General features: G+C 39.5%; 2 protein-coding genes across 10 annotated transcripts in view; both read left to right on the top strand.

Annotated features, from left to right (window-relative positions):
* RAB3IP (RAB3A interacting protein) overlaps nucleotides 1-6148 on the top strand; it is a 49429-nt gene extending 43281 nt beyond the window's left edge. For all 5 annotated transcript variants that reach the window (XM_061130218.1, XM_061130204.1, XM_061130211.1 and 2 more), the window contains 3 exons: nucleotides 1425-1524; nucleotides 1610-1679; nucleotides 5795-6148. In XM_061130218.1, coding sequence (XP_060986201.1) covers nucleotides 1425-1524; nucleotides 1610-1679; nucleotides 5795-5877 — 253 coding nt within the window. In that variant the 3' untranslated portion in view covers nucleotides 5878-6148. The remainder of the gene's footprint in view (nucleotides 1-1424; nucleotides 1525-1609; nucleotides 1680-5794) is intronic.
* A 13901-nt stretch (nucleotides 6149-20049) lies between these two features.
* The window catches only part of MYRFL (myelin regulatory factor like), a 115142-nt gene continuing 113300 nt past the window's right edge, over nucleotides 20050-21891 (top strand). For 3 of the 5 annotated variants that reach the window (XM_061130196.1, XM_061130192.1, XM_061130170.1), the window contains exon 1: nucleotides 20051-20379. Coding sequence is in view for 4 of the 5 variants with exons in the window: in XM_061130192.1 (XP_060986175.1) it covers nucleotides 20334-20379 (46 nt within the window). In the remaining variant the exon portion in view is untranslated. Of the gene's footprint in view, nucleotides 20380-21891 lie in introns of all 5 variants that reach the window. The other 2 variants (XM_061130188.1, XM_061130179.1) reach the window with 2 other exon arrangements.

Genomic DNA, 21891 nt, shown 5'->3' with positions numbered 1-21891 from the left:
TTGATCGTCCATCCTCCTCAAGCTAGTAGTAGTGCTTTTAAATGTTGTTAGAGATCATTAAAGGAATTTTCTAATAAAGGAACAGTGAGGTGAAATCTCTTTGAAAAGGTAAGAATTCTTTTGTGATTTGAATGGCCAAAATTATTCTCTTTTAAGGAACCATTTGTTGTGTGTTTGCTTAATATGGAGCCACATTCATTTCATATGTCTTGTAAGTGTAGCTGAAAATTCAATGTCTAGTTAATACATATTTCTTTATAATTTATAATGTCCTATAAATGCTACTGGCCACTTTCTTTTACTTTAGAGCTACCCTGATTTTGCATGGACGAGGAGTGGTGGCTGTCCTTAGTCAAGCTTCTGATTTAGCAGGGTGACGGCTGGGCTGCTGTGAGTCCAGCCTGATCTTACTGAGCAAGCAGAGTGACAGGCGGCCTGTCGCTTAACCAGCAACCACTGAAGGTCTGCTCCCTGCCCAGCAGATACTTACTGTCAGGCAGTTAAAAGATGAATACGGGACGTTCTCTGATCTCAAGAGACCTCCACCCTCTTGTAGCCCGAAAACCCTCATACATGTTGTAGTATGCAAAGAGGAAGGTTGGTATGTCTAAATGTAGTGTGTACCCTTTGTGTAATTGTAATTGTTAAGATGCAGTGTATTTGTAAGGGATCTTATTCCTTTGTATTTCTCAGTCCTAGGTGCCACATTAAATTCATATATACCAACCCAACACACCGAAAAGTATCCCATCTGGAAACCGTTGTCCTGCAGGGCATCAGTAACATGTTTTGAGACTTGAACAGTCACTTTAAAGTTTTTTTCAACTAAGACAGAAGTTGAAGTCCCAGTGGAAAGCTGTGGCCTGCCCTGCAGCTGATTATTTATTTGTAACTTTGTTCCTGGTTAGGACATACATTGGAGAAGGAAATGGCAACCCACTCCAGTACTCTTGCCTGGAAAATCCCATGGACGGAGGAGCCTGGTAGGCTACAGTCCACAGGGTTGTAAAGAGTCGGACATAACTGAGCGACTTCACTTCACTCACTTCATACTTTATCACTGGAGAAGGAAATGACAACCCACTCCAGTATTCTTGCCTGGAGAATCCCATGGACAGGGGAACCTGGCGGGCTGTGGTCCATGGGGTCGCAGAGAGTCGGACATGACTGAAGTGACTGAGCAAGGACATATATTAAAACATCTAGCTTTTATTTCTAGGACCATACTGAATGCTATGCCTGTAAACTTCTACTAGAATGTAAGCCCTAGAGGGTAGGGCTTTTGTCTTTCTCATCTTCACAGAGTGCCTGATACAGGGTAGGTTGTCAAATATTTGTTGTCTGAATGAATGTGCAACTTGTTCAGAAAGTAGAGGCAAAATGCTTTTAATTTTTAAAAACTAAAATTTATCCTTATTTTACAGAAAATGTGCCCTCACAGGTCAGAGCAAGTCCTGTAAACACAGAATTAAACTAGGGGACTCAAGCAACTACTATTATATTTCTCCTTTTTGCAGATACAGGGTAAGTAACGTAACCATGAATTTTAATAAAGTTCTCTTTGACATGAAACATTTGACTGTTTAACATTCTTTTCTTTTTGGCCTAGATCACGTCTGTCTGTAACTTTTTCACATACATTCGGTACATTCAGCAGGGACTTGTGAAACAGCAAGATGGTGAGTGTCAATTCATTATAAAATATTTCCATGAAAGTTCAGTAAAAAGTATAGAACATAATAGTAATGCTCAAATAAACGTTACTGGTACATTTATATTGAATCTCTTTTATCAGTCTAATAAAATGTGTGAAGAATTTGGGAACAAAAGCATCTTTTAAAACACGCTGTATGCTTAGATTTGTCACATTTTACTCTAATCTTGAGTTTGAAGCAGGATCAGTTTTAATGTTTAAGGAATATATGATAAACCAGATGGTAAATGTGAGAGGAGAATAAAGGCCATAGAATATACTCCTTAAGAAATAAAACTGAGCAAGCTCTAAATGTGGTCAGGCTTATTTTAATTAGTGGAGCCCACAGAGCACTAAGCTTTTTTCTGTATTTTCTTCTTTCACATGTGAGTTAATAAAGTAGTCGTGAGGGCAATTCCTAATGGAGTAAAGATCACTGTCTTCCAAATCAACAGAAACATGTAGATGGTATATCCAGAGAGCTAACCTAGTGCCAGGCTGGCAGCATTTTTAATTGTAGTCTTTCATGACTAGTTATGATTTTATAGTCAGATGTCTTAAATACAGGCATAGAAACTAACATGACCTGACAACTCCAAAATATATATATTTGTTAATACATATGGTTGTTTTAAAACAGAAATAACAGGTACTGAGCTAGGGACAAGTCCTTGCCAATTTTGTATTTGAAATTGTGGAGAATTTTCCTGTTTATCTTTTTCCAGACCCTGAAAATTTTCTTATACTGAAAAACTGGTAAAAGCCTACTGTGTTTTAGTAATGTAAATCAGTGAATGTTAATCCTTTGGAAGAAATAGTTGTGTTGGTAAAAACTGAAGTTTAGCATCTTCAGACTCTGGTATATTGAAAACAGTCATTTGTTTATAATCCTATGTAATTAGGGTTTTTTTTTTTTGGTAATTAGGTTTTAATGCCTAAAAGAATAGGGGTGAAACCTGCCTCTGATCAGTATTGAAAAGAGGCTGCAGAGCGGACACGCAGGCGTTAAACTGTGCGGTACTTTCTATGCTTTTGTAAAAAGGCAGAGTCACGTGGGCCTCAGGGAGGCATCACTGCAAACAAAGCTAGTGCAGGTGATGGATTTCCAGTTGAGCTATTTCAGATCCTAAAGTGATGCTATTAAAGTGCTGCACTCAATATGCCAGCAAATTTGGAAAACTCAGCAGTGGCCACAGGACTGGAAAAGGTCTGTTTTCATTCCAATCCCAAAGAAAGGCAGTGCCAAAGATTGTTCCAACTACAGCACCATTGTACTCATCTCACATGCTAGCAAAATGATGCTCAAAATTCTCCAAGCTAGGCTTCAACAGTACATGAACCATGAACTTCCAGATGTTCAAGCTGGTTTTAGAAAAGGCAGAGGAACCAGAGATCAAATTGCCAACATCCGTTGGATCATCAAGAAAGCAGGTGAGTTCCGGAAAAGCAGCTACTTCTGCTTTATTGACTATGCCAAAACCTTTGACTGTGTGGATCACAACAAACTGTGGAAAATTCTGCATAAGATGGGAATACCAGACCACCTTACCTGCCTCCTGAGAAATCTGTATGCAGGTCAAGAAGCAACAGTTAGACCTGGACATGGAACAACAGACTTGTTTCCAAATTGGAAAAGGCATACACCAAGGCTGTGTATTGTCACCCTGCTTGTTTAACTTATATGCAGAGTACGTCATGCAAAATGCCAGGCTGAATGAAGCATTCAGCTGGAATCAGGATTGCCGGGAGAAATATCAATAAACCTCAAGACACGCAGATGACACCACCCTTATGGCAGAAAGCGAAGAAGAACTAAAGAGCCTCTTGTTGAAGGTGAAAGAGGAGTGTGAAAAATTTGGCTTAAAACTCAACATTCAAAAAGCTAAGATCATGGCATCCAGTCCCATCATTTCATGGCATATAGATGGGGAAACAATGGAAACAGGGACAGACTTTTTTGGGAGGCTCCAAAATCACTGCAAATGGTGACTGCAGCCATGAATTTAAAAGGCGCTTGCTCCTTGGAAGAAAAGCTATGACCAACCTAGACAGCATATTAAAAAGCAGAGACATTACTTTGCCAACAAAGGTCCATCTAGTCAAAGCTATGGTTTGTCCAGTAGTTATGTATAGATGTGAGAGTTGGAGTATAAAGAATGCTGAGCACCAAAGAATTGATGCTTTTGAACTATGATGTTGGAGAAGACTCTTGAGAGTCCGTTGGACTGCAAGGAGATCCAACCAGTCCATCCTAAAGGAGATCAGTCCTGGGTGTTCATTGCAAGGACTGACGCTGAAGCTGAAACTCCAGTACTTTAGCCATGTGATGTGAAGAACTGACTCATGTACAGAACAGACTTTTGGACTCTGTGGGAGAAGGTGAGGGTGGGATGTTTCGAAAGAACAGCATGTGTACTATCTATGGTGAAACAGATCACCAGCCCAGGTGGGATGCATGAGACAAGTGCTCGGGCCTGGTGCACTGGGAAGACCCAGAGGAATCGGGTGGAGAGGGAGGTGGGAGGGGGGATCGGGATGGGGAATATGTGTAACTCTATGGCTGATTCATATCAAGTATGACAAAACCCACTGAAATGTTGTGAAGTAATTAGCCTCCAACTAATAAATAAAAATAAAAATAAAAAATAAAATAAAATACTAGAAAAAAAAGAAAAGACCCTGATGCTGGGAAAGATTGAAGGCAGGAGGAGAAGGGGACGACAGAGGATGAGATGGCTGAATGGCATCACCGATTCAGTGGACATGAGTCTGAGCAAGCTCTGGGAGTTGGTGATGGACAGGGAAGCCTGGCGTGCTCCAGTCCATGGGATCTCAGAGAATTGGACACAACTGAGCAACTGAACTGAGCTAATTGAACTGACTTTTTCTGACTTTAATAAAATGTAAATCTTTTTGAATAGCTGTTGGTAGGTAATATTATTTAAGCTTAAGAACAGATGATTTGTGCCAAGTTGTCAAGCATATTTTTTCTACTTGTTATAAAAGAGTTTTTGTAGGGACGAATGAAAAGTACTCTACTTATAAAAATAAGAAGAAAGGGTCATAAGGGTGGGGGTTGACAGTGATGAAAATGATATCTTCTCTAGCTTCTCTTACTGTTTCATTTCACAGTATTTGGTACACATTATATATTGCATGGGTTTGTAGTGAATTATTATTGATTTTACATTGTTTATTATCTGTGCCTTGTGTTGAAAAGGATTTAAGGCAGCTAAACGTAAAGCAGGGTTTCTCAGCCTTGGTACTATTACTATTCTAAGCCAGATAATTCTTTATTGAGAGAGGCTGTCCTGTGCATTGTAGGATGTTTTAATAGCATTCCTGGGCTTTACTCACTAGATGTGAATAATGAAAAACATTTCCAGACATTGCCATATGCACACTGGGGGGCAGAATCTCCCTGGTTAAGAACCACTGATCTAAATCAGTCTAATCTGATCATATGTCAGAGGGAGACCTTTTATAATCTAAAACAGAGCCAACTTTCCCCCACGTACTAGAGGGGACTTACAGAAGCAGAGATAATAGAAATTTACAGCTTATCCTCTGAATTTATTTTTATTTCTAGTTGAGTCATACACAGAATCTTTCCCTGTTATTACAAAGAATGTTACTAAGTTCTCTGGAGTGTCTCGTGTTTTCCTTTTTTCCTATTTACTCTGTTAGTTTTAATGAAAAGTGAAAAATGGCCAAGATATAGCAAACTAGAGCAAGAAGATCCATAAGTGAGATAGTAACTCTTGCACAATCGAGCATTGAGAATAGTTACTCAAAAAGGCAGCAACATCGCCAGTTACTCAGGACGCTGAAATGTCTACCTTCTTTTGGACTAAAATGGTAGTCACTGATAATATCTAACAAATTGTGGTGGCAAAATCAGTAAATATATTTATTAATAAAACTGGGATGCTCAGAAGTACATGGAAAAGTTAGTGTGAAATAAGTGATAGGATGTTAAGTATTAGGTATATCATTAGAAATGTCCAGTTGGCATTTCAGCTAATCCTAAATTTTCATTGAAATGAAAATAATTAAGATGATATTTTATGATTTATGTGTCCCTCTTTTCTGTTTGTGTAGTTGACCAAATGTTTTGGGAAGTTATGCAGTTGAGAAAAGAGATGTCATTGGCAAAGCTGGGCTATTTCAAAGAGGAACTCTGATGTTCTGCCTGGGACCATCCATGAACCTCCCTGAAGACATGGAAAATGGCTGAATATTTTTACGGTTACTTGATATTTATTTCCAAGGAGCGGGTCCAAGACTTTTTCCCTCTTTTGCAGATTATACTAAGAAGTACTGTGATTTCTTTTTAAACTGACCTATGCTATGTTTGCTTATTATTTAGTTGAACACACTATAAAGAATTACAGGTGTACTAGTGATTGTAATTTATAGTTGCAAAAAATAGCTAAATAAATAAATGTTATTAAACTGAGTGTGTTTTTGCTTTCTCTTCTAGCTCTGACATGGTGCATAGGGCCAGTTGAATTTGAACTGTAATTTTCAAACTGTGCAGCAGCCTATGAAGGACAAGGAAGAAGGCTAAGTGGACAGGATCACCTTCCTCCCCCCACACCCACTAGAATGACTCTATTTTTGTCTGTTTTTATATGTTAAGATTAAAAGAAAAGACTTTATTTAAAGAAAGACTTCTTCTGAAAAGAAAGTTCTCTGTTTTAATCATTCGGTTCTAATTTAAAGAATCCCATTATTGTGGTGATTGGTTTAAATACATCCGATAGAAGACAGTCACATTTTATCCTGGAGATGCATTCTTTTGGCATCTGGATGTAATGTATCTATACTTTATATTTGTTGAGCACTGAGTAGTCATTGAAAGGGCATAAGGATAAATTAATATGATGTGCCCTCCAGGGAGTCGTAAGGGATGTGGGTTGAAAGAGTGACACCTGCAAAGGATAGACTGATCATAGAACCTCTTGATTTATAAATTTCAAATTATAAAATAGAAATTGCTTGGAAAAACTTAAGAGTAAATAGTTTCATGGAGCATGGATGCATGCTAAGTCACTTTAGTCTTGTCTGACTCCTTGTGACTCCATGGACCATAGTCTACCAGGCTCCTCTGTCCATGGGGTTCTCCAGGCAAGAATACTGGAGTTTCTTTGCCCTCCTCCAGGGGGTGTTCCTGACCCAAGGATCAAACACGCATCTCATAACATCTCCTGCATATAGTAAGTACAGAAAAGCAAAATGAAACGAGAAATTACTTTAGTGTCCCCATCTAGTGAAAGCCACTCCATATTTTTGAAGAATAGATTTTCAGATATTTTCTACCTACATATGTACATTTCTGAAACAAAAAGTAAACTTTACTTAAATATTCTACAAAGCTTAATCACTGTAAGGTTTTGATTTTAGGATGTTAGCATAGTTTAATTAATTGTGTTTGGAGATCACTATACCCAGCTCAAGAATATGAAATTGAAAATGAAATTTGAAACTAGATTTCATGTCTTGATAGTTACTCTAATGTGAGGACATAATAAACATGCTGTCAGACTTTAAAAGCTTCAGAAGATTTTTCCACCCAAAGATGCAAATTAAAAACACTTTTGAAGAAAATACTAAAATAAAAGAGAAACAAATCCAGGAGATGCTTGAGATTTGAGAGGAAAAGTAATAGCTTATTGATAACTTAAAAACAATAAAATACAAAGGTAAAGAAAAATATTAAATTTCAAGTATATTCATAACAATTTAGAACTGAAATTCTTTACTGTATCAACACAGTTGGAATGGGAGGAGACCAGATAATATGGGGATATATTAAAGTTCTCATCTTGTTAGATGAAAGATGGAGACATCAGTTAAAAGACCAAAAAAAGACCAAGTAGAGAACCAAACAGTATGATATGGAAATAAAAGGTAAAATGATGAGATAAACTCACTGGTAAAAAGATCATCAAATTGGATTAAAATATACTACACAAAACATAAGGACATGGAAAAGTTAGAATCAAAGAATGGAAAAATGTAATCAGGAAAATACCAAAAGAAAGCTAGTGTGATTATACAGACAAAACAGATGTCATTGAGACAAAAGCATTATTAGAAATAGAGGTTCTAGATAAAGCTAAAAATTTGGTGCACTGTGAAGACGTAATGAGAAAATAGAAATAATAGAAATTTAAAATTTAACTAAGAGCTAACTAATAATATCAGAACCTACAGTGATGCAGAGAAAGGCTTCAAGGAAAAGTTTATAGCTTTAAGTCCTTACTTACATTTTAAAAATGAGCTTGGTGTCCTGTTAAAGAAACTATACAAGAGCAGGATGAAAGAGATAAGAGCAGAAATAGAAAAGAATGCAGTAGAGGATCATCAAAGCCTTTGAGTCTTTGAAAAGATGAACAAAATAGACAAATTTCTAGCAAGTTATCCTGAAGAAAAAGAAAACACCAAATACCCTATATTGGGAATGAAAAGGTGTATGTCACTACAGACACTACAAGTGGAAATGTTAAGTAGGTATTGGATGCTGTTGTTATTTTAGCCGCTAAGTCATGTCTGACTCTGCAACCCCATGAACTGTAGCTTGCCAGGCTCTGTCCATGGGATTTCTCAGGCAGGAATACCAGAGTAGGTTGCCATTTCCTTCTCTAGGGGATATTCTGACCCAGGGATCAGACCCACATCTCCTGCATTGCAGACAAGTTCTTTACACTGAGCCACTGGGGAAGCCTTTACTGGATATACAAGTCTAAATTCAGTGGTAAGGTCAGAACAGGAGATAAGTTTGGGTGTAGTTAGCCATGAGAGCTTTGGGGATACTTGGGAGTCAGAAATACGGCACTGAGCCCTGAGTTCCTATGACAAGGAGAGGAAAAGCCTGGAAGAAGACTGACTACAGAGGAGCTAATTGCACTAAAAGGCAGAGGAGAGGGACGATTAGGGTGCTGATCAGTGACTTAGGTTCTCGAGAATATTTCTACACAGAGTTTAATTGCCCTGATTACCAATTCTGAAAAAAAAAGATTTTTTGGATACATTAAGTAAGTTCAGAGCTGGGAAGAGAGCCTAGCCCAGTGAAGAGAAATCTGGATTGGGAGTTGCTCAGAAGACCTACATTCTGGTCCAGGCTTGGGTCTGCAAAAACTGGAAAGTTAGGCAGCTGGCCACTCCTCTCCGGCCGCCTCTGTAAAGCTGGATCCGGTGTTCTCCGTGGTTTCTCCCAGCTCTAACAGCCCACAGCCTTTAATTAAACATCTACACTGAAAGAAGAAAGATTTTGTTCAGTCCTGAAAAGAACGTGCAACCACCTACTTACCCACTTCCACCACCACCGCCTTGTGAATCCTGTGTTTTTTTGTTTCATGCACCCAGACTCTAAAATGGGTCTGATTTTGTTCAGCTTTTATTTTCAAAGATTTTCTTCATTGAATTTTTCCCTACATAGATTCCCCCCCATAGGATACAATGTTTAAAACAAAGAGAGCGGATTCATCTTCTGTACAGTAGAAACTAACAACGTTGTAAAGCAAATATACTCCAATAAAAGTTAATTTAAGAACAAGAGTCCAAAGCAGTATGAATTTGTTTGTGCTTTGTGTGTAGGACTTCTACAAAGAGAATTCCTCCACACTACATTCGTTCATTCATTCATTCACACATCTCTGGGAGTCTTGTATGTGTCAGAAGCAGGTGTTGCAGGTACAGCAACGAGCAAGACAGACAAAGGTCTCAGTTCTCATGGAGCTCTCAGTAGTAAGAAAGGGACAAAAAGACAAATGTTCAAAGACTGGACACGTCCTCTATAATTAAAATGGGATAATGGCTAGAGGGAATGGATGATCGCTTCATATTGGGTGGTGTGGAAAGGCCACGTTTAGGACTTGGCGTTTTCAGGCGGGGCTCTGAGAAGATCCAGTCTTGAGAAGGGAGGAGAGTAGGGAGAGTGTTTTAAAGCTGGTGTTAACCCCTGAGGAAGAAATGAAAAAACGGAAAGGAGAGCTAGCGTGCAGTTGGCAGTAGGAAGAGTGGTACGAGAAAAGTGGGGGAGTGGGCAGTCAGACCATGCAGATCTCTGTAAGTTGTGGTTGGAAATGGGGAGTTTTCTGTGACAGCTTTGGTCAGGCTCTAGCTGGCCCTTTTTCAACTCAGCTTTTAGATACTGGAATCCTCAGATTTCTGTGCTGGGCCCCTTTCTCCTTATCTGAATGTTTTTTAGATCATCTCATTTAGGCTCATGGTTTTGAAAACTTTATGTAACTATTGCTCATAACTGCATCTCCAGCCCTGGCGTTACACCTTTCCTTGCTCCAGACTCTTGTACCCATTTGCCTACTCAGCCACTCCACTTGGATTTCAAATGGGCATCTCAAATCTAACGTGGCTGAACATTTCCCGGCTGCTTAAGCAACAATCTAGGTGTTCTTGATTTCTCCTTTTCTGTCACCACTACCTCAGTCCAATCCATCAGCAAGTCCCATCAAGTCTCAGAAACATATCTTGGCACCATCCACTCCTTTCAATGTTCACTATTTCCACTCTGTCCAAGCCATCATCATCTTTCACCTGAATTCCTGCAATAACCTCTTACTTGGTATCCTGGCTTCCACTCCTGCCCCTCTATAATTCCTGACAGCAGCCGACATAATCATTTTAAAAACAAAAATCAAAATGTCCTCTCATGGCTTCTTGGAAAAATAAAGCCAAACTCAATAGAAAATCATCAAGTTTCCACAGTGGTTATTGTTAACAAAGAAAAAAATAAAAATCAGGTTGGAAAACAATTCATGAATCTTTTTAAAATGAAAAAAAAAAAAAAAATAGAGAAGAGGAGCAAGCTTGTCAAAGAATAGAAATCCTTGCCAAAGGCATCTGTCCCAGAAGTACAAGCCCACGAACACTGACTTCAAGAGGGAGGGCTGGTATGAATACAAGAATTCTGGAGCGATGGGTCTCAGGGACAGCCTTTTAAAAGATACTTACTTGGAGTTTCTCTGGTGGCTCAATGGTAAAGAACCCGCCTGCCAATGCAGGAGATGTGAGAGACGAGGGTTCGATCCCTAGGTCAGGAAGATCCCCTGGAGAAGGAATGGTAACCCATTCCAGATCCTTGCCTGGGAAATCCCATGGACAGAGGAACCTGACGGGCTTCAGTCCATGAGGCCTCAAAGTCAGACAGCTGAACACAGCACAACAACACATATATTCCCTTCTTGAATGTCTCTCCCACTCCCCGATCTCACCCTCCAGGTTGTCACAGAGCACCAGGGTGAGCTGCCTGTGTTACGCAGCAACTTCCCACTAGCTAGCTGTTTTGCATATGGTAATACATACATTTCAGTGCTACTCTTAATCAGTCCCACCTCCGCTGTGTACACAGGTCTGTTCTCTGTGTCTCTATTTCTGCCCTGCAGAGAGGTTCATCAGTACCATTTTTCTAGATTCCATATATACACGTTAATATACGATATTTGTTTTTCTCTTTCTGACTTACTTCACTCTGTATAACCGGCTCTAGATTCATCCACCAAGGACAGTCTTAAGACAGACAAGTTTCCCTTCACTACATGCCCCGATTTAACCACAGCAGCTCAGCTCTGATCGTTTATCTACTGGTGTTCTTAGGAAATGTTAATCCCAAACAAATCCAAGGGACAGCTACGTTAGATTGCTACTCAAGATAATGAATCTCCATCAAATGTGTGCAAGATGGGGTGCCCAGTAGAATTGGAAAATCTTAGACCATTGGGGAAGTAAAGCTCAGAATTGAGGCAAAATTTAGGTAATATTTATTATTCACTGTGAGGGAGAAACTTCCACTTGAATTCCAGTTCGCACCAGTTGTATTGTGCTCAGCTGTTTGCTCATTAATCAATACAGATGTATTTTCTAGCCGTTCCAACATCTTTCTTCATTCTTTTGAGGCTTTCCTCAAACCCTGTTGGTTATGATTTAGCCTCCAACCCAGACATTGCCACCTGAAGGCCGAACTGTGCTTTCACACATGTGCTGAATTTGTCTTTGACAGTGTCTTGGTTTATTGTTTTGTTTCTAAACGGATTATTTGCAACATTTACAAATGTGATTTAAAGCTGCGTTGCCAGCTCCTCTCTTCAAGTTGACCGTTTCAAGAACCCCGAGTCCACATTCTTGAGCGGCGGCACGTGAAGGAGGTGGAGTGACTCCACCTGCAGCCGGCAGCTCCACCCTGAGGGTGTGTCCCCTCTCGTTCGCTCTCTGCCCCACCACCCATAATTGTCTCCTGGACACCACGGCTAAGGGTCAGGTGTCGGTTATCAATATGCTTGCATGGTGGTTTTTGCTTATTTTGACCCATTTTACTCACTTATCTGCTTGGTCCTATAATTGAGCTTGGGACTCCACGTCTAACCTTTGTCTCTCAGCTTGTTAAATGAAACCTGATTTGCTTCCTATCACTCATTACTCTCTGCTGACTATGTCAAGTCTCTGGGTGAACTGTTGCATAGAATCCTGAATCATCATTTGGTAGAGGAAGCAGTGTGCTGACTTAATTTCCAATGGCCTTCAGTAAACTTGGCTGGGAGCTTGCTTTGGAGTCTAGATTTAGCCATAGGCTACATGTTTTAGGTGGTTCCCTGGTGGCTGAGATGGTAAAGAATCCATCTGCAATGTGGGAGACCTGAGTTCATTCCCAGGGTTGGGAAGATCCCCTGGAGGAAGGCATGCAACCCACTCCAGTATACTTGCCTGGAGAATCCCCACGGACAGAGAAGCCTGGCCTGTTACAGTCCATGGAGTTGCAAAGAGTCAGACATGACCGAGTGAACTAATTACAGCACACAGCACAGTGATAAAGAACCCGCCTGCCAGTGCAGGAGACATAAGAAACAAGGGTTTGTTCCCTGGGTCGGGAAGATCCCCTGGAGAAGGGAATGGCAACCCACTCCAGAACTCTTGCTTGGAGAATTCCACAGGCCGAGGAGCCTGGCAGGCTACAGTCCATGGGATTAGCAACTTAGCATGCACGCACACGTTTTAGACATTTTAATTCTTTCTGCACCTAAAGGTAAAGAAATCCTTTTGAGAAATCATATCTGATTTCTCCCTTACTTCCCACATCCAATCAGCAGCACATCTTCTTGGTTCTCTAGCATCTTCAGGCTTTGTTACTGCCTATCTGGATTCTGCAGTAGCATCTCAGCTGCTATAAATTTAGTTACTGCCCCAATCAGCACACTCTAACACAGCTTCTTTCTAAATTAGATTTAACTATATCATGTACCACACACTATCTAAATATAAGACATCAACAGATATACTTAGAATGAATATGCATAGAATCAAATTCAGATTTAGCCAAACATTCAAAATCTACCCAAACCCTTCTTCAGCCTACTTCCCTTTATTTTTTTTTCTCACTCTACCACGCATCCACTGTGACTCCAGGCTCAGTTCATGGGCTTTCTCCCCTCCAAGTCACTGCTCAAGTGTTTAAAGACATAGCCATTGTTTAAGTCTCTTCAAATCCTAGCTCTTTATGACACTTTTACAAGTCCCTTCAGATGAAATTAATATTTCCTGCCTCTGTTCTCTTGGGATGTTTTCCCCTGCTCTTATCAGACTCTGCCTTGAATTACAGTTCCTTGTATTTTTCTCATGCCCTGCATTTGAGCCTAGGGAGGCAGGGACCATGATTTACACATCTTTTTATTTTCTGCACCTAACAGAGAGTTTAGCACAAGTTTTATATTTGTTTCAAATAGAAAATCTATTTCATGAAGAACTTGATGACTTGTCCTTAAAGATATGGGGCCCAATATAACCTTCAAAACAAGATTCTAAGCCTCATTTTCTTTCTCCAGGATAAAATTAATTCTTTTGTTTTAACAGTTTGTAAGTGTGAAGTTTTAAAATACTTATTAAGAATCATACTCATCACCCATACCAATTCTTACAAAAATGAAATAATATGACAAATTCAAAATGTGGGACATTCTACCAGACAATACACCAGGACTGTTAAACAAGTGTCAGTCTTATAAAAACCAACCAATAAAAATGACAAGGAGAGTGTTCTATATTGTAAGAAACGCATAACCAAAGGTAATGTATAACCTTGCTTGGATCCTTGATGAGACAAAAAATCATAAAAGATAGTTTTGGCACAATCATGGGAATTATATACAAAATATTAGTATTAAATTAATATGACATTTCTTGGGTCCAATAATGATAGTAACAATAATATCATGATTTATGTGGGAAAACACCCTTATTTGTTAGGAGACATATACAGAGTTATTTCTGAATGAAATAACTATGTCAGCAACGTATTTTCAAATGGCTCAGCCAAAACAAGTATATGTGTTTATATATATATGTGTGTGTGTGTGTATATATATAGAGAGAGAGAGAGCAAGAGAGAGAGCAAGAGAGAGAGAGAGAGCAAAAGTGGGAGAAATTTTTTTGTTTTTCTTTGGTCACCCAGTCATGTCTGACTCTGCAACCCCATGGATGGCAGCACACCAGGCTTCCCTGTCCTTCACTATTTCCTTGAGTTTGCTCAAACTCATGTCCATTGAAATGGTGATACCATCCAACCAGCTTATCCTCTGTCATCCCCTTCTCCTCCTGCTTTCAATCTTGCCCAGCATCGGGGTCTTTTCCAATGAGTTGGCTCTTTGCATCAGGTGGCCAAAGTTCTGGAGCTTCAGCTTCAGCATCAGTCCTTCCAGTGTGTCCTCAGGACAGATTTCCTTTCGGCTTGACTGGTTTGAACTCCATACTGTCCAAAGGACTCTCAAGTCTTCTCCAACACCACAGCTCAAAACCATCAATTCTTCGGCACTCAGCTTTCTTTATGGTCCAACTCTCACAATCATACATGACTACTGGAAAAATCATAGCTTTGACTAGATGGACCTTTGTTGGCAAAGCGATATCTCTGCTTTTTAATATGTGTCTAAGTTTGTCATAGCTTTTCTTCCAAGGAGCAAAAGTCTTTTATCTTCATGGCTGCAGTCACCATCTGCCATGATTTTGGATCCCAAGAATATAAAGTCTGTCACTGTTTCCATTGTTTCCCCATCTATTTGCCATGAAGTGATGGGACTGGATGCCATGATCATCGTTTTTTGCCAGCATTTTCACTCTCCTCTTTCACATTCATCAAGAGGCTCTTTAGTTCCTCTTTGCTTTTTGCCATAAGGGAGGTGTCATCTGCATATCTGAGGGTATTGATATTTCTCCCTCCAATCTTGATTCCAGCTTGTGCTTCATCCAGCCTGGCATTTCACATGATGTATCCCGCATGTAAGTTAAATAACCAGGATGACAATATACAGCTTTCAGTTCAGTTCAGTTCAATCACTCAGTCATGTCTGACTCTCTGTTACCCCATGGACTGCAGCATGTGAGGCCTCCCTGTCCATCATCAACTCCCGGAGTTTACTCAAACTCATGCCCATTGAGTCGGTGATGCCATCCAACCATCTCATCCTCTGGCATCTCCTTCTCCTACCGCCTTCAACCTTTCCCAACATCAGGGTCTTTTCAATGAGTCAGTTCTTCGCATCAGGTGGCCAAAATATTGGAGTTTCAGCTTCAGGATCAGTCCTTCTGATACAATTTGGGATTGATTTCCTTTAGGATTAATTGGTTGAATCTCCTTGCAGTCAAAGGGATTCTCAAGAGTCTTCTCCAACACTACGTTCAAGAGTGTCAATTCTTCGGCACTCAGCTTTCTTTATAGTCCAGCTCTCACATCCATACATGACTACTGGAAAAACCATAGCTTTGACTGGATGGACCTTTGTTGTCAAAGTAATGTCTCTGCTTTTTAATATGCTGTCTAGGTTGGTCATAACTTTTCTTCCAAGGAGTAAGTGTCTTTTAATTTCATGACTGCAGTCTCCATCTGCAATGATTTTGGAGCCCGCAAAAATACAGTCTGTCACTGTTTCCACTGTTTCCCCATCTATTTCCCATGAAGTGACGGGACCCGATGCCATGATCTTAGTTTTCTGAATGTTGAGCTTTAAGCCAACTTTTTCATTGTCCTCTTTCACTTTCATCAAGAGGCTCTTTAGTTCTTCTTCACTTTGTGCCATAAGTGTGGTGTCATCTGCATATCTGTGGTTATTGATATTTCTCCTGGCAATCTTGATTCCAGCTTGTGCTTCATCCAGCCTGGCATTTTGCATGATGTACTCTGCATATAAATTAAATAAGCAGGGTGACAATATACAACCTTGATGTACTCCTTTCCCTATTTGGAAGCAGTCTATTGTTCCATGTCCAGTTCTAACTGTTGCTTCCTGACCTGCATATAGATTTCTCAATAGGCAGGTCAGGTGGTCTGGTTTTTCCATCTCTTTCAGAATTTTCCACAGTTTGTGGTGATCCACACAGTCAGAGGCTTTGGCATAGTCAATAAAGCGGAAATAGATGGTTTTCTGGAACTCTTTTGCTTCTTTGATAATCCAATGGATATTGGCAATTTGATCTCTGATTCCTCTGCCTTTTCTAAAACTAGCTTGAACATCTGGAAGTCCATGGTTCATGTATTGCTGAAGTCTGGCTTGGAGAATTTTGAGCATTACTTTACTAGCGTGTGAGAAGAATGCAATTGTGCAATAGTTTGAGCATTCTTTAGCATTGCCTTTCTTTGGGATTGGAATGAAAACTGACCTTTTCCAGTCCTGTGACCACTGCTGAGTTTTCCAAATTTGCTGGCATATTGAGTGCAGCACTTTCACAGCATCATCTTTCAAGATTTGAAATAGCTCAACTGGAATTCCATCACCTCCGCTAGCTTTGTTTGTAGTGATGCTTCCTAAGGCTCACTTGACTTCACAATCCAGGATGTCTGGCTCTAGGTGAGTGATCATACCATCGTGATTATCTGGGTCATGAAGATCTTTTCTATATAATTCTTCTGTGTATTTTTGCTACCTCTTCTTAACATCTTCTGCTTCTGTTAGGCCCATACAATTTCTGTCCTTTATTGAGCCCATCTTTGCATGAAATGTCCCCTTGGTATCTCTAATTTTCTTGAAGAGATCTCTAGTCTTTCCCATTCTATTGTTTTCCTCCTTTTCTTTGCACTGATCACTGAGGATGGCTTTCTTATTTCTCCTTGCTATTCTTTTGAACTCTGCATTCAAATGGGTATATATTTCCTTTTCTCCTTTGCTTTTTCACTTCTCTTCTTTTCACAGCTATTTGTAAGGCCTCTTCAGACAGTCATTTTTGCTTTTCTGCATTTTTGGGAGATGGTCTTGATCCCTGTCTCCTGTACAATGTCACGAACCTCCGTCCATAGTTCATCAGGCACTCTGTCTATCAGATCTAATCCCTTGAATCTATTTCTCACTTTCACTGTATAATCATAAGGGATTTGATTTAAGTCATATGTGAATGGTCTACTGGTTTTCCCTACTTTTTTCAATTTATGTCTCTGGTGGTGAAGTTGCTCAGTCGTGTCCGACTCTTTGCAACCCAATGGACTGTAGCCTACCAGGCTCCTCCATCCATGGAATCTTCTAGGCAAGAGTACTGGAGTGGGTTGCTATTTCCTTCTCCAGGGGATCTTCCCTATCCAGGGATGAAACCCAGGTTTCCTGCATTGCAGGCAGACGCTTTACCCTCTAAGCCAATTTATGTCTGAATTTGGCAATAAGGAGTTCATGATCTGAGCCACAGTCAGCTCCCAGTGTTGTTTTTGCTGACTGTATAGAGCTTCTCCATCTTTGGCTGCAAAGAATATAATCAATCTGATTTTGCTATTGACCATCTGGTGATGTCCATGTGTAGAGTCTTCTCTTGTGTTGTTGGAAGAGGGTGTTTGCTATGACCAGTAGATTCTTTTTGGCAAAACTCTATGAGCCTTTGCCCTGCTTCATTCTGTACTCCAAGGCCAAATTTTCCTGTTACTCCAGGTGTTTCTTGACTTCCTACTTATGCATTCCAGTCCCCTATAATGAAAAGGACATCTTTTTTGGGTGTTAGTTCTAAAAGGTCTTGCAGGTCTTCATAGAACCATTCAGCTTCAGCTTCTTCAGCATTACTGATCAGGGCATAGACTTGGATTACCGTGATATTGAATGGTTTGTCTTGGAAACAAACGGAGATCATTCTGCTATTTTTGAGATTGCGTCCAAGTATTGCATTTCGGACTTTTTTGTTGACTGTGATGGCTACTCCATTTCTTCTAAGGGATTCTTGCCCACAGTAGTAGATATAATGGTCATCTGAGTTAACGTCACCCATTCCAGTCCATTTTAGTTTGCTGATTCCTAAAGTGTCGATGTTCACTCCTGCCATCTCCTGTTTGACCACTTCCAGTTTGCCTTGATTCATGGAGCATGAATCAACATTCCAGGTTTCTATGCAATATTGCTCTTTACAGCATTGGACCTTGCTTCTATCACCAGTCACATCCTCAACTGGGTGTTTTTTTGTTTTTGTTTTTTTTTTGCTTTAGCTCCATCTCTTCATTCTTTCTGGAGTTATTTCTCCACTGATCTCCAGTAGCATATTGGGCACCTACCAACCTGGGGAGTTCATCTTTTAGTGTCCTATCTTTTTTGCCTTTTTACACTGTTCACGGGATTCTCAAGGCAAGAATACTGAAGTGGTTTGCACTTCCCTTCTCCAGTGGACCACATTTTGTCAGAACTCTCCACCATGACCCATTCATCTTGGGTGGCCCTACATGGCGTTGCTCTTAGTTTCATTGAGTTAGACAAGGCCATGGTCCATGTGATCAGATTGGTTAGTTTTCTATATACAGCCTCTAGGCACTCCTTTTCCAATTTGGAACCAGTCCATTTTTCAATGTCCAGTTCTAACTGTTGCTTCTTGACCTGCATACAGATTTCTCAGGAGGCAGGTAAGGTGGTCTGATATTCCCATCTCTTTAAGAATTTTCCAGAGTTTGTTGTGATCCACACAGTGAAAGGTTTTAGTGTAGTCAATGAAGCAGAAATAGATGTTTTTCTGGAATTCCCTTGATTTTTTTTTGTGATCCGACAGATGTTGGCAGTTTGATCTCTGGTTCCTCTGCCTTTTCTAAATCCACCTTGTACATCTGGAATTTCTTGGTTCACATACTATTGAAGCCTAGCTTGAAGGATTTTGAGCATTATCTTGCTAGCATGTGAAATGAGTGCAAATTGTGCGGTAGTTTGAACATTCTTTGCTATTGCCCTTCTTTGGGATTAGAATGAAAACTGACCTTTTCCAGTCCTGTGGCCATTGGTGAGTTTTTCAAATTTGTTGGCATGTTGAGTACAACACTTTAACAGCATCATCTTTTAGGATTTGAAATAGCTCAGCTGGAATTCCATCACCTCCACTAGCTTTGTTCGTAGTAATGCTTCTTAAGGCCCACTTGATTTCACACTCTAGGATGTCTGGCTCTAGGTGAGTGATCACACCATTGTGGTTATCCAGGTCATTAAGACTTTTTCTCTGTAGTTCTTCTGTGTATTCCTGTCACTTCTTATTAGTATCTTCTGCTTCTGTTAGGTCCATATCATTTCTGTCCTTTTACCTATCTTTGCCTGAAATGTTCCCTTGGTATCTCTAATTTTCTTGAATTGATCGCTAGTCTTTCCCATTCTATTGTTTTCCTGTTTCTTTGCATTGTTCACTTAAGAGGCCTTTCTTAAGTAAACAATAAGGGAAAATATTGGTAATTACTAAATCTAGCTGAAGAATATAGGGTACTCCATTGTATTATTCTTTCAGTTTTTCTATAGGTTAAAAACTTTCCAAATAAACTTGGAGAAAAAGGAAGAAGCCAAAAGACCTGGTTTAATTTCCTAACTGTGTTCTTTTTTGTCTAGTAATAGATAAGTTAATAGCTAAGCAATGAAAACAAAACAGTTATTTGGGTTTAACTTTATATTTAGGAATAAAACCAGCTAACAGTCAGTCATGTACTTAGTTGTAAGAATTAGAAAATCAGAAATAAAGTTCTATTGCTCATTAGAGGGACTTCTCATATTTTATGGCTTATACTTTTGAAGGAAATAAGCTGGAGGAAATGGACTACGTGTGTATTAAGGAAGTTAAGTTTGCACTGTGGGTGGATTTGGAAATATTTAACAAACCCTAACTTTTCTTTTTCACAAGTCTTCATGTCTATAAAAGTGATGTATTGATTTGTCCCCTTTCTCTAAGTAAAAATAAAAAAAAAAAAACCTGTATCTTTGCTTAGTTGTAGCTAAATTGATCTGGTTGATAGAAGCAGAGATATAAATATATTGGTGTAAAAGGACACATAGGAGATAAGACTATGTATTTATTGCCCATTTATGTAATTACATGTGTCACTGAGGACAAAGGTCTTTAAAACAAAGACGAAAGGCAGAGTAGAAGCAGTTCCCTTTAGTAAGATAGATGGACTTGCTACCACTTCCCTCTTCATGAATTTTCATTCTGCATGCTTGCATATCCTTCTGGCTTTATAATCACATTTGAAAACTTGACCATCTTTTTGGGCACAGTTCAATGGCTGAAGAGATGCTTCACTCCAATAAAAAGAAAATGAAAACTTTTCAAGAACATTCATAGGCTTTGAGCCAAGAGGAGAGCACTTCGTTCCTGAGATCTGGTAGTTGTTCCATGAGGAAGTAACAACCAGGACCTCAGTACCATGGATGTGGTAGGCGAAAACGAGGCCCTACAGCAGTTCTTTGAAGGTAAGAGGCCTGTTTTCAACACCTGGGAGATGACATTGCTTACATCACTGTTTCACCTTTTTGGAATTCACTTAAACTTGGCTTTTAAAGAAATACAATTGTACTAACTGTTCTAAAGTCAGAAGTTCAGGTTTGTTTTTTGTGTTTGTAGCAAAAAATCAGTGGCGTAGGTAGTGATTTTTAAAAATTCAGGATTTCCATCTTATAGGTTGGTTATTAAAGGAATCAAGATGTCAGCATTCCTATGTTACTAGAATTTGTCCCTGTCCTATGCTAGATTTTTTTCCAATCTCTATGTTTCATAAAGCTAGATTTTTCTTACTTCTAAAATTATTGAATATAGCACAACAAAAATGCAAAAGTTTACTAAAGACAATTTTTCTCTCAGTATAATTAAATACAAAACAGCCTAACAGCAAAGAAGCACCTCTTTTCTCATTCCCATCTGTGTTTTTCACAACACTTAAAAAAATATATAACTATTTTTTAGTTATTGAATGATGGTTTGTTTTTGAGGGTAAGTATCTTCTTCCCCAAGGAGAGGCTTACTATATGACATGGTTTCACAGGTTTTCTTTTTTCTAAAAACCTGAAATGTCGGTAGCACTTCTCATATTCAGTTGGGTTGATATTCTCATGATGGGTCCACTGCAAATGTCAGCAAGGCCTTGCCTTCTTGTGACATCTTTTAGGGAGCCCCTGGGATGCTGCACACTAGTGCAGCTAGAGTTTCTTATCAGTTAGCAATGCTCAGACTTCCATGGAACAGGAAATGTGGCCAGAGCTTTTGCACATTTCCGGGTATTTCCCAGGAGAGAGTATGAGAATTATTGAGGGCAGACCTGCTCGCTCACAGAATCCCAAGGGCAGTTAGCAGCATATTGAGAAAGTGCTTTTGGCATTTCTTGTGATTAGTAAAGTGCCTGACAAATACTAGACGTTTAAAGGTTGAATGACCATATTGTGTCAAACGCTAAAGAGTGTTTCTACCAAAGAAACTGTGAGATTCTAGGTCACTATCAGAAGGCATTAGCACAGTACAATAGGTCCAATGGCTTGAATTTTGCCAGATGGGGCAAGAAAAATATAGGACCTAGAGAAGTATTGTGTTATTCTAGCTCTACAATCTATCTCATTGTGTTCTATCTCTGACAGTGGCCAAGTCAATGTGTCCACTTGGGTCACACACTAGGTATAATAATGTGGCTCAATTGTTGTTGCCTGATTTTATATCCTATGCAACATTCATTTGAATAGAGTAGCAAGCTCCGAGCTACAGTTATATCTGCTTTATTTTAGAGAAATCATTCATTTTATAAAAGCACAAAATCAACCTAGCTTCATTCTAGAACTGGAGAAGACCTGAAAAGTTCATCTGGTCTACCTTCTGTTTTTTTGTAGTCCTGTCATACCTATAGGGTCACTGTGTTGTCCTTGTTCAGGCTATTTTCTGAAGTCTTTGGAGATACAGTTTCCACAAATCCTCTCTATAGCTGGTTACAAAAATCTGAT

The sequence above is a fragment of the Dama dama genome, chromosome 3 (genome assembly GCF_033118175.1).
Source record: "Dama dama isolate Ldn47 chromosome 3, ASM3311817v1, whole genome shotgun sequence".
NCBI lineage: Eukaryota > Metazoa > Chordata > Mammalia > Artiodactyla > Cervidae > Dama > Dama dama.
This window is presented reverse-complemented; position numbering and strand designations above follow the sequence as displayed.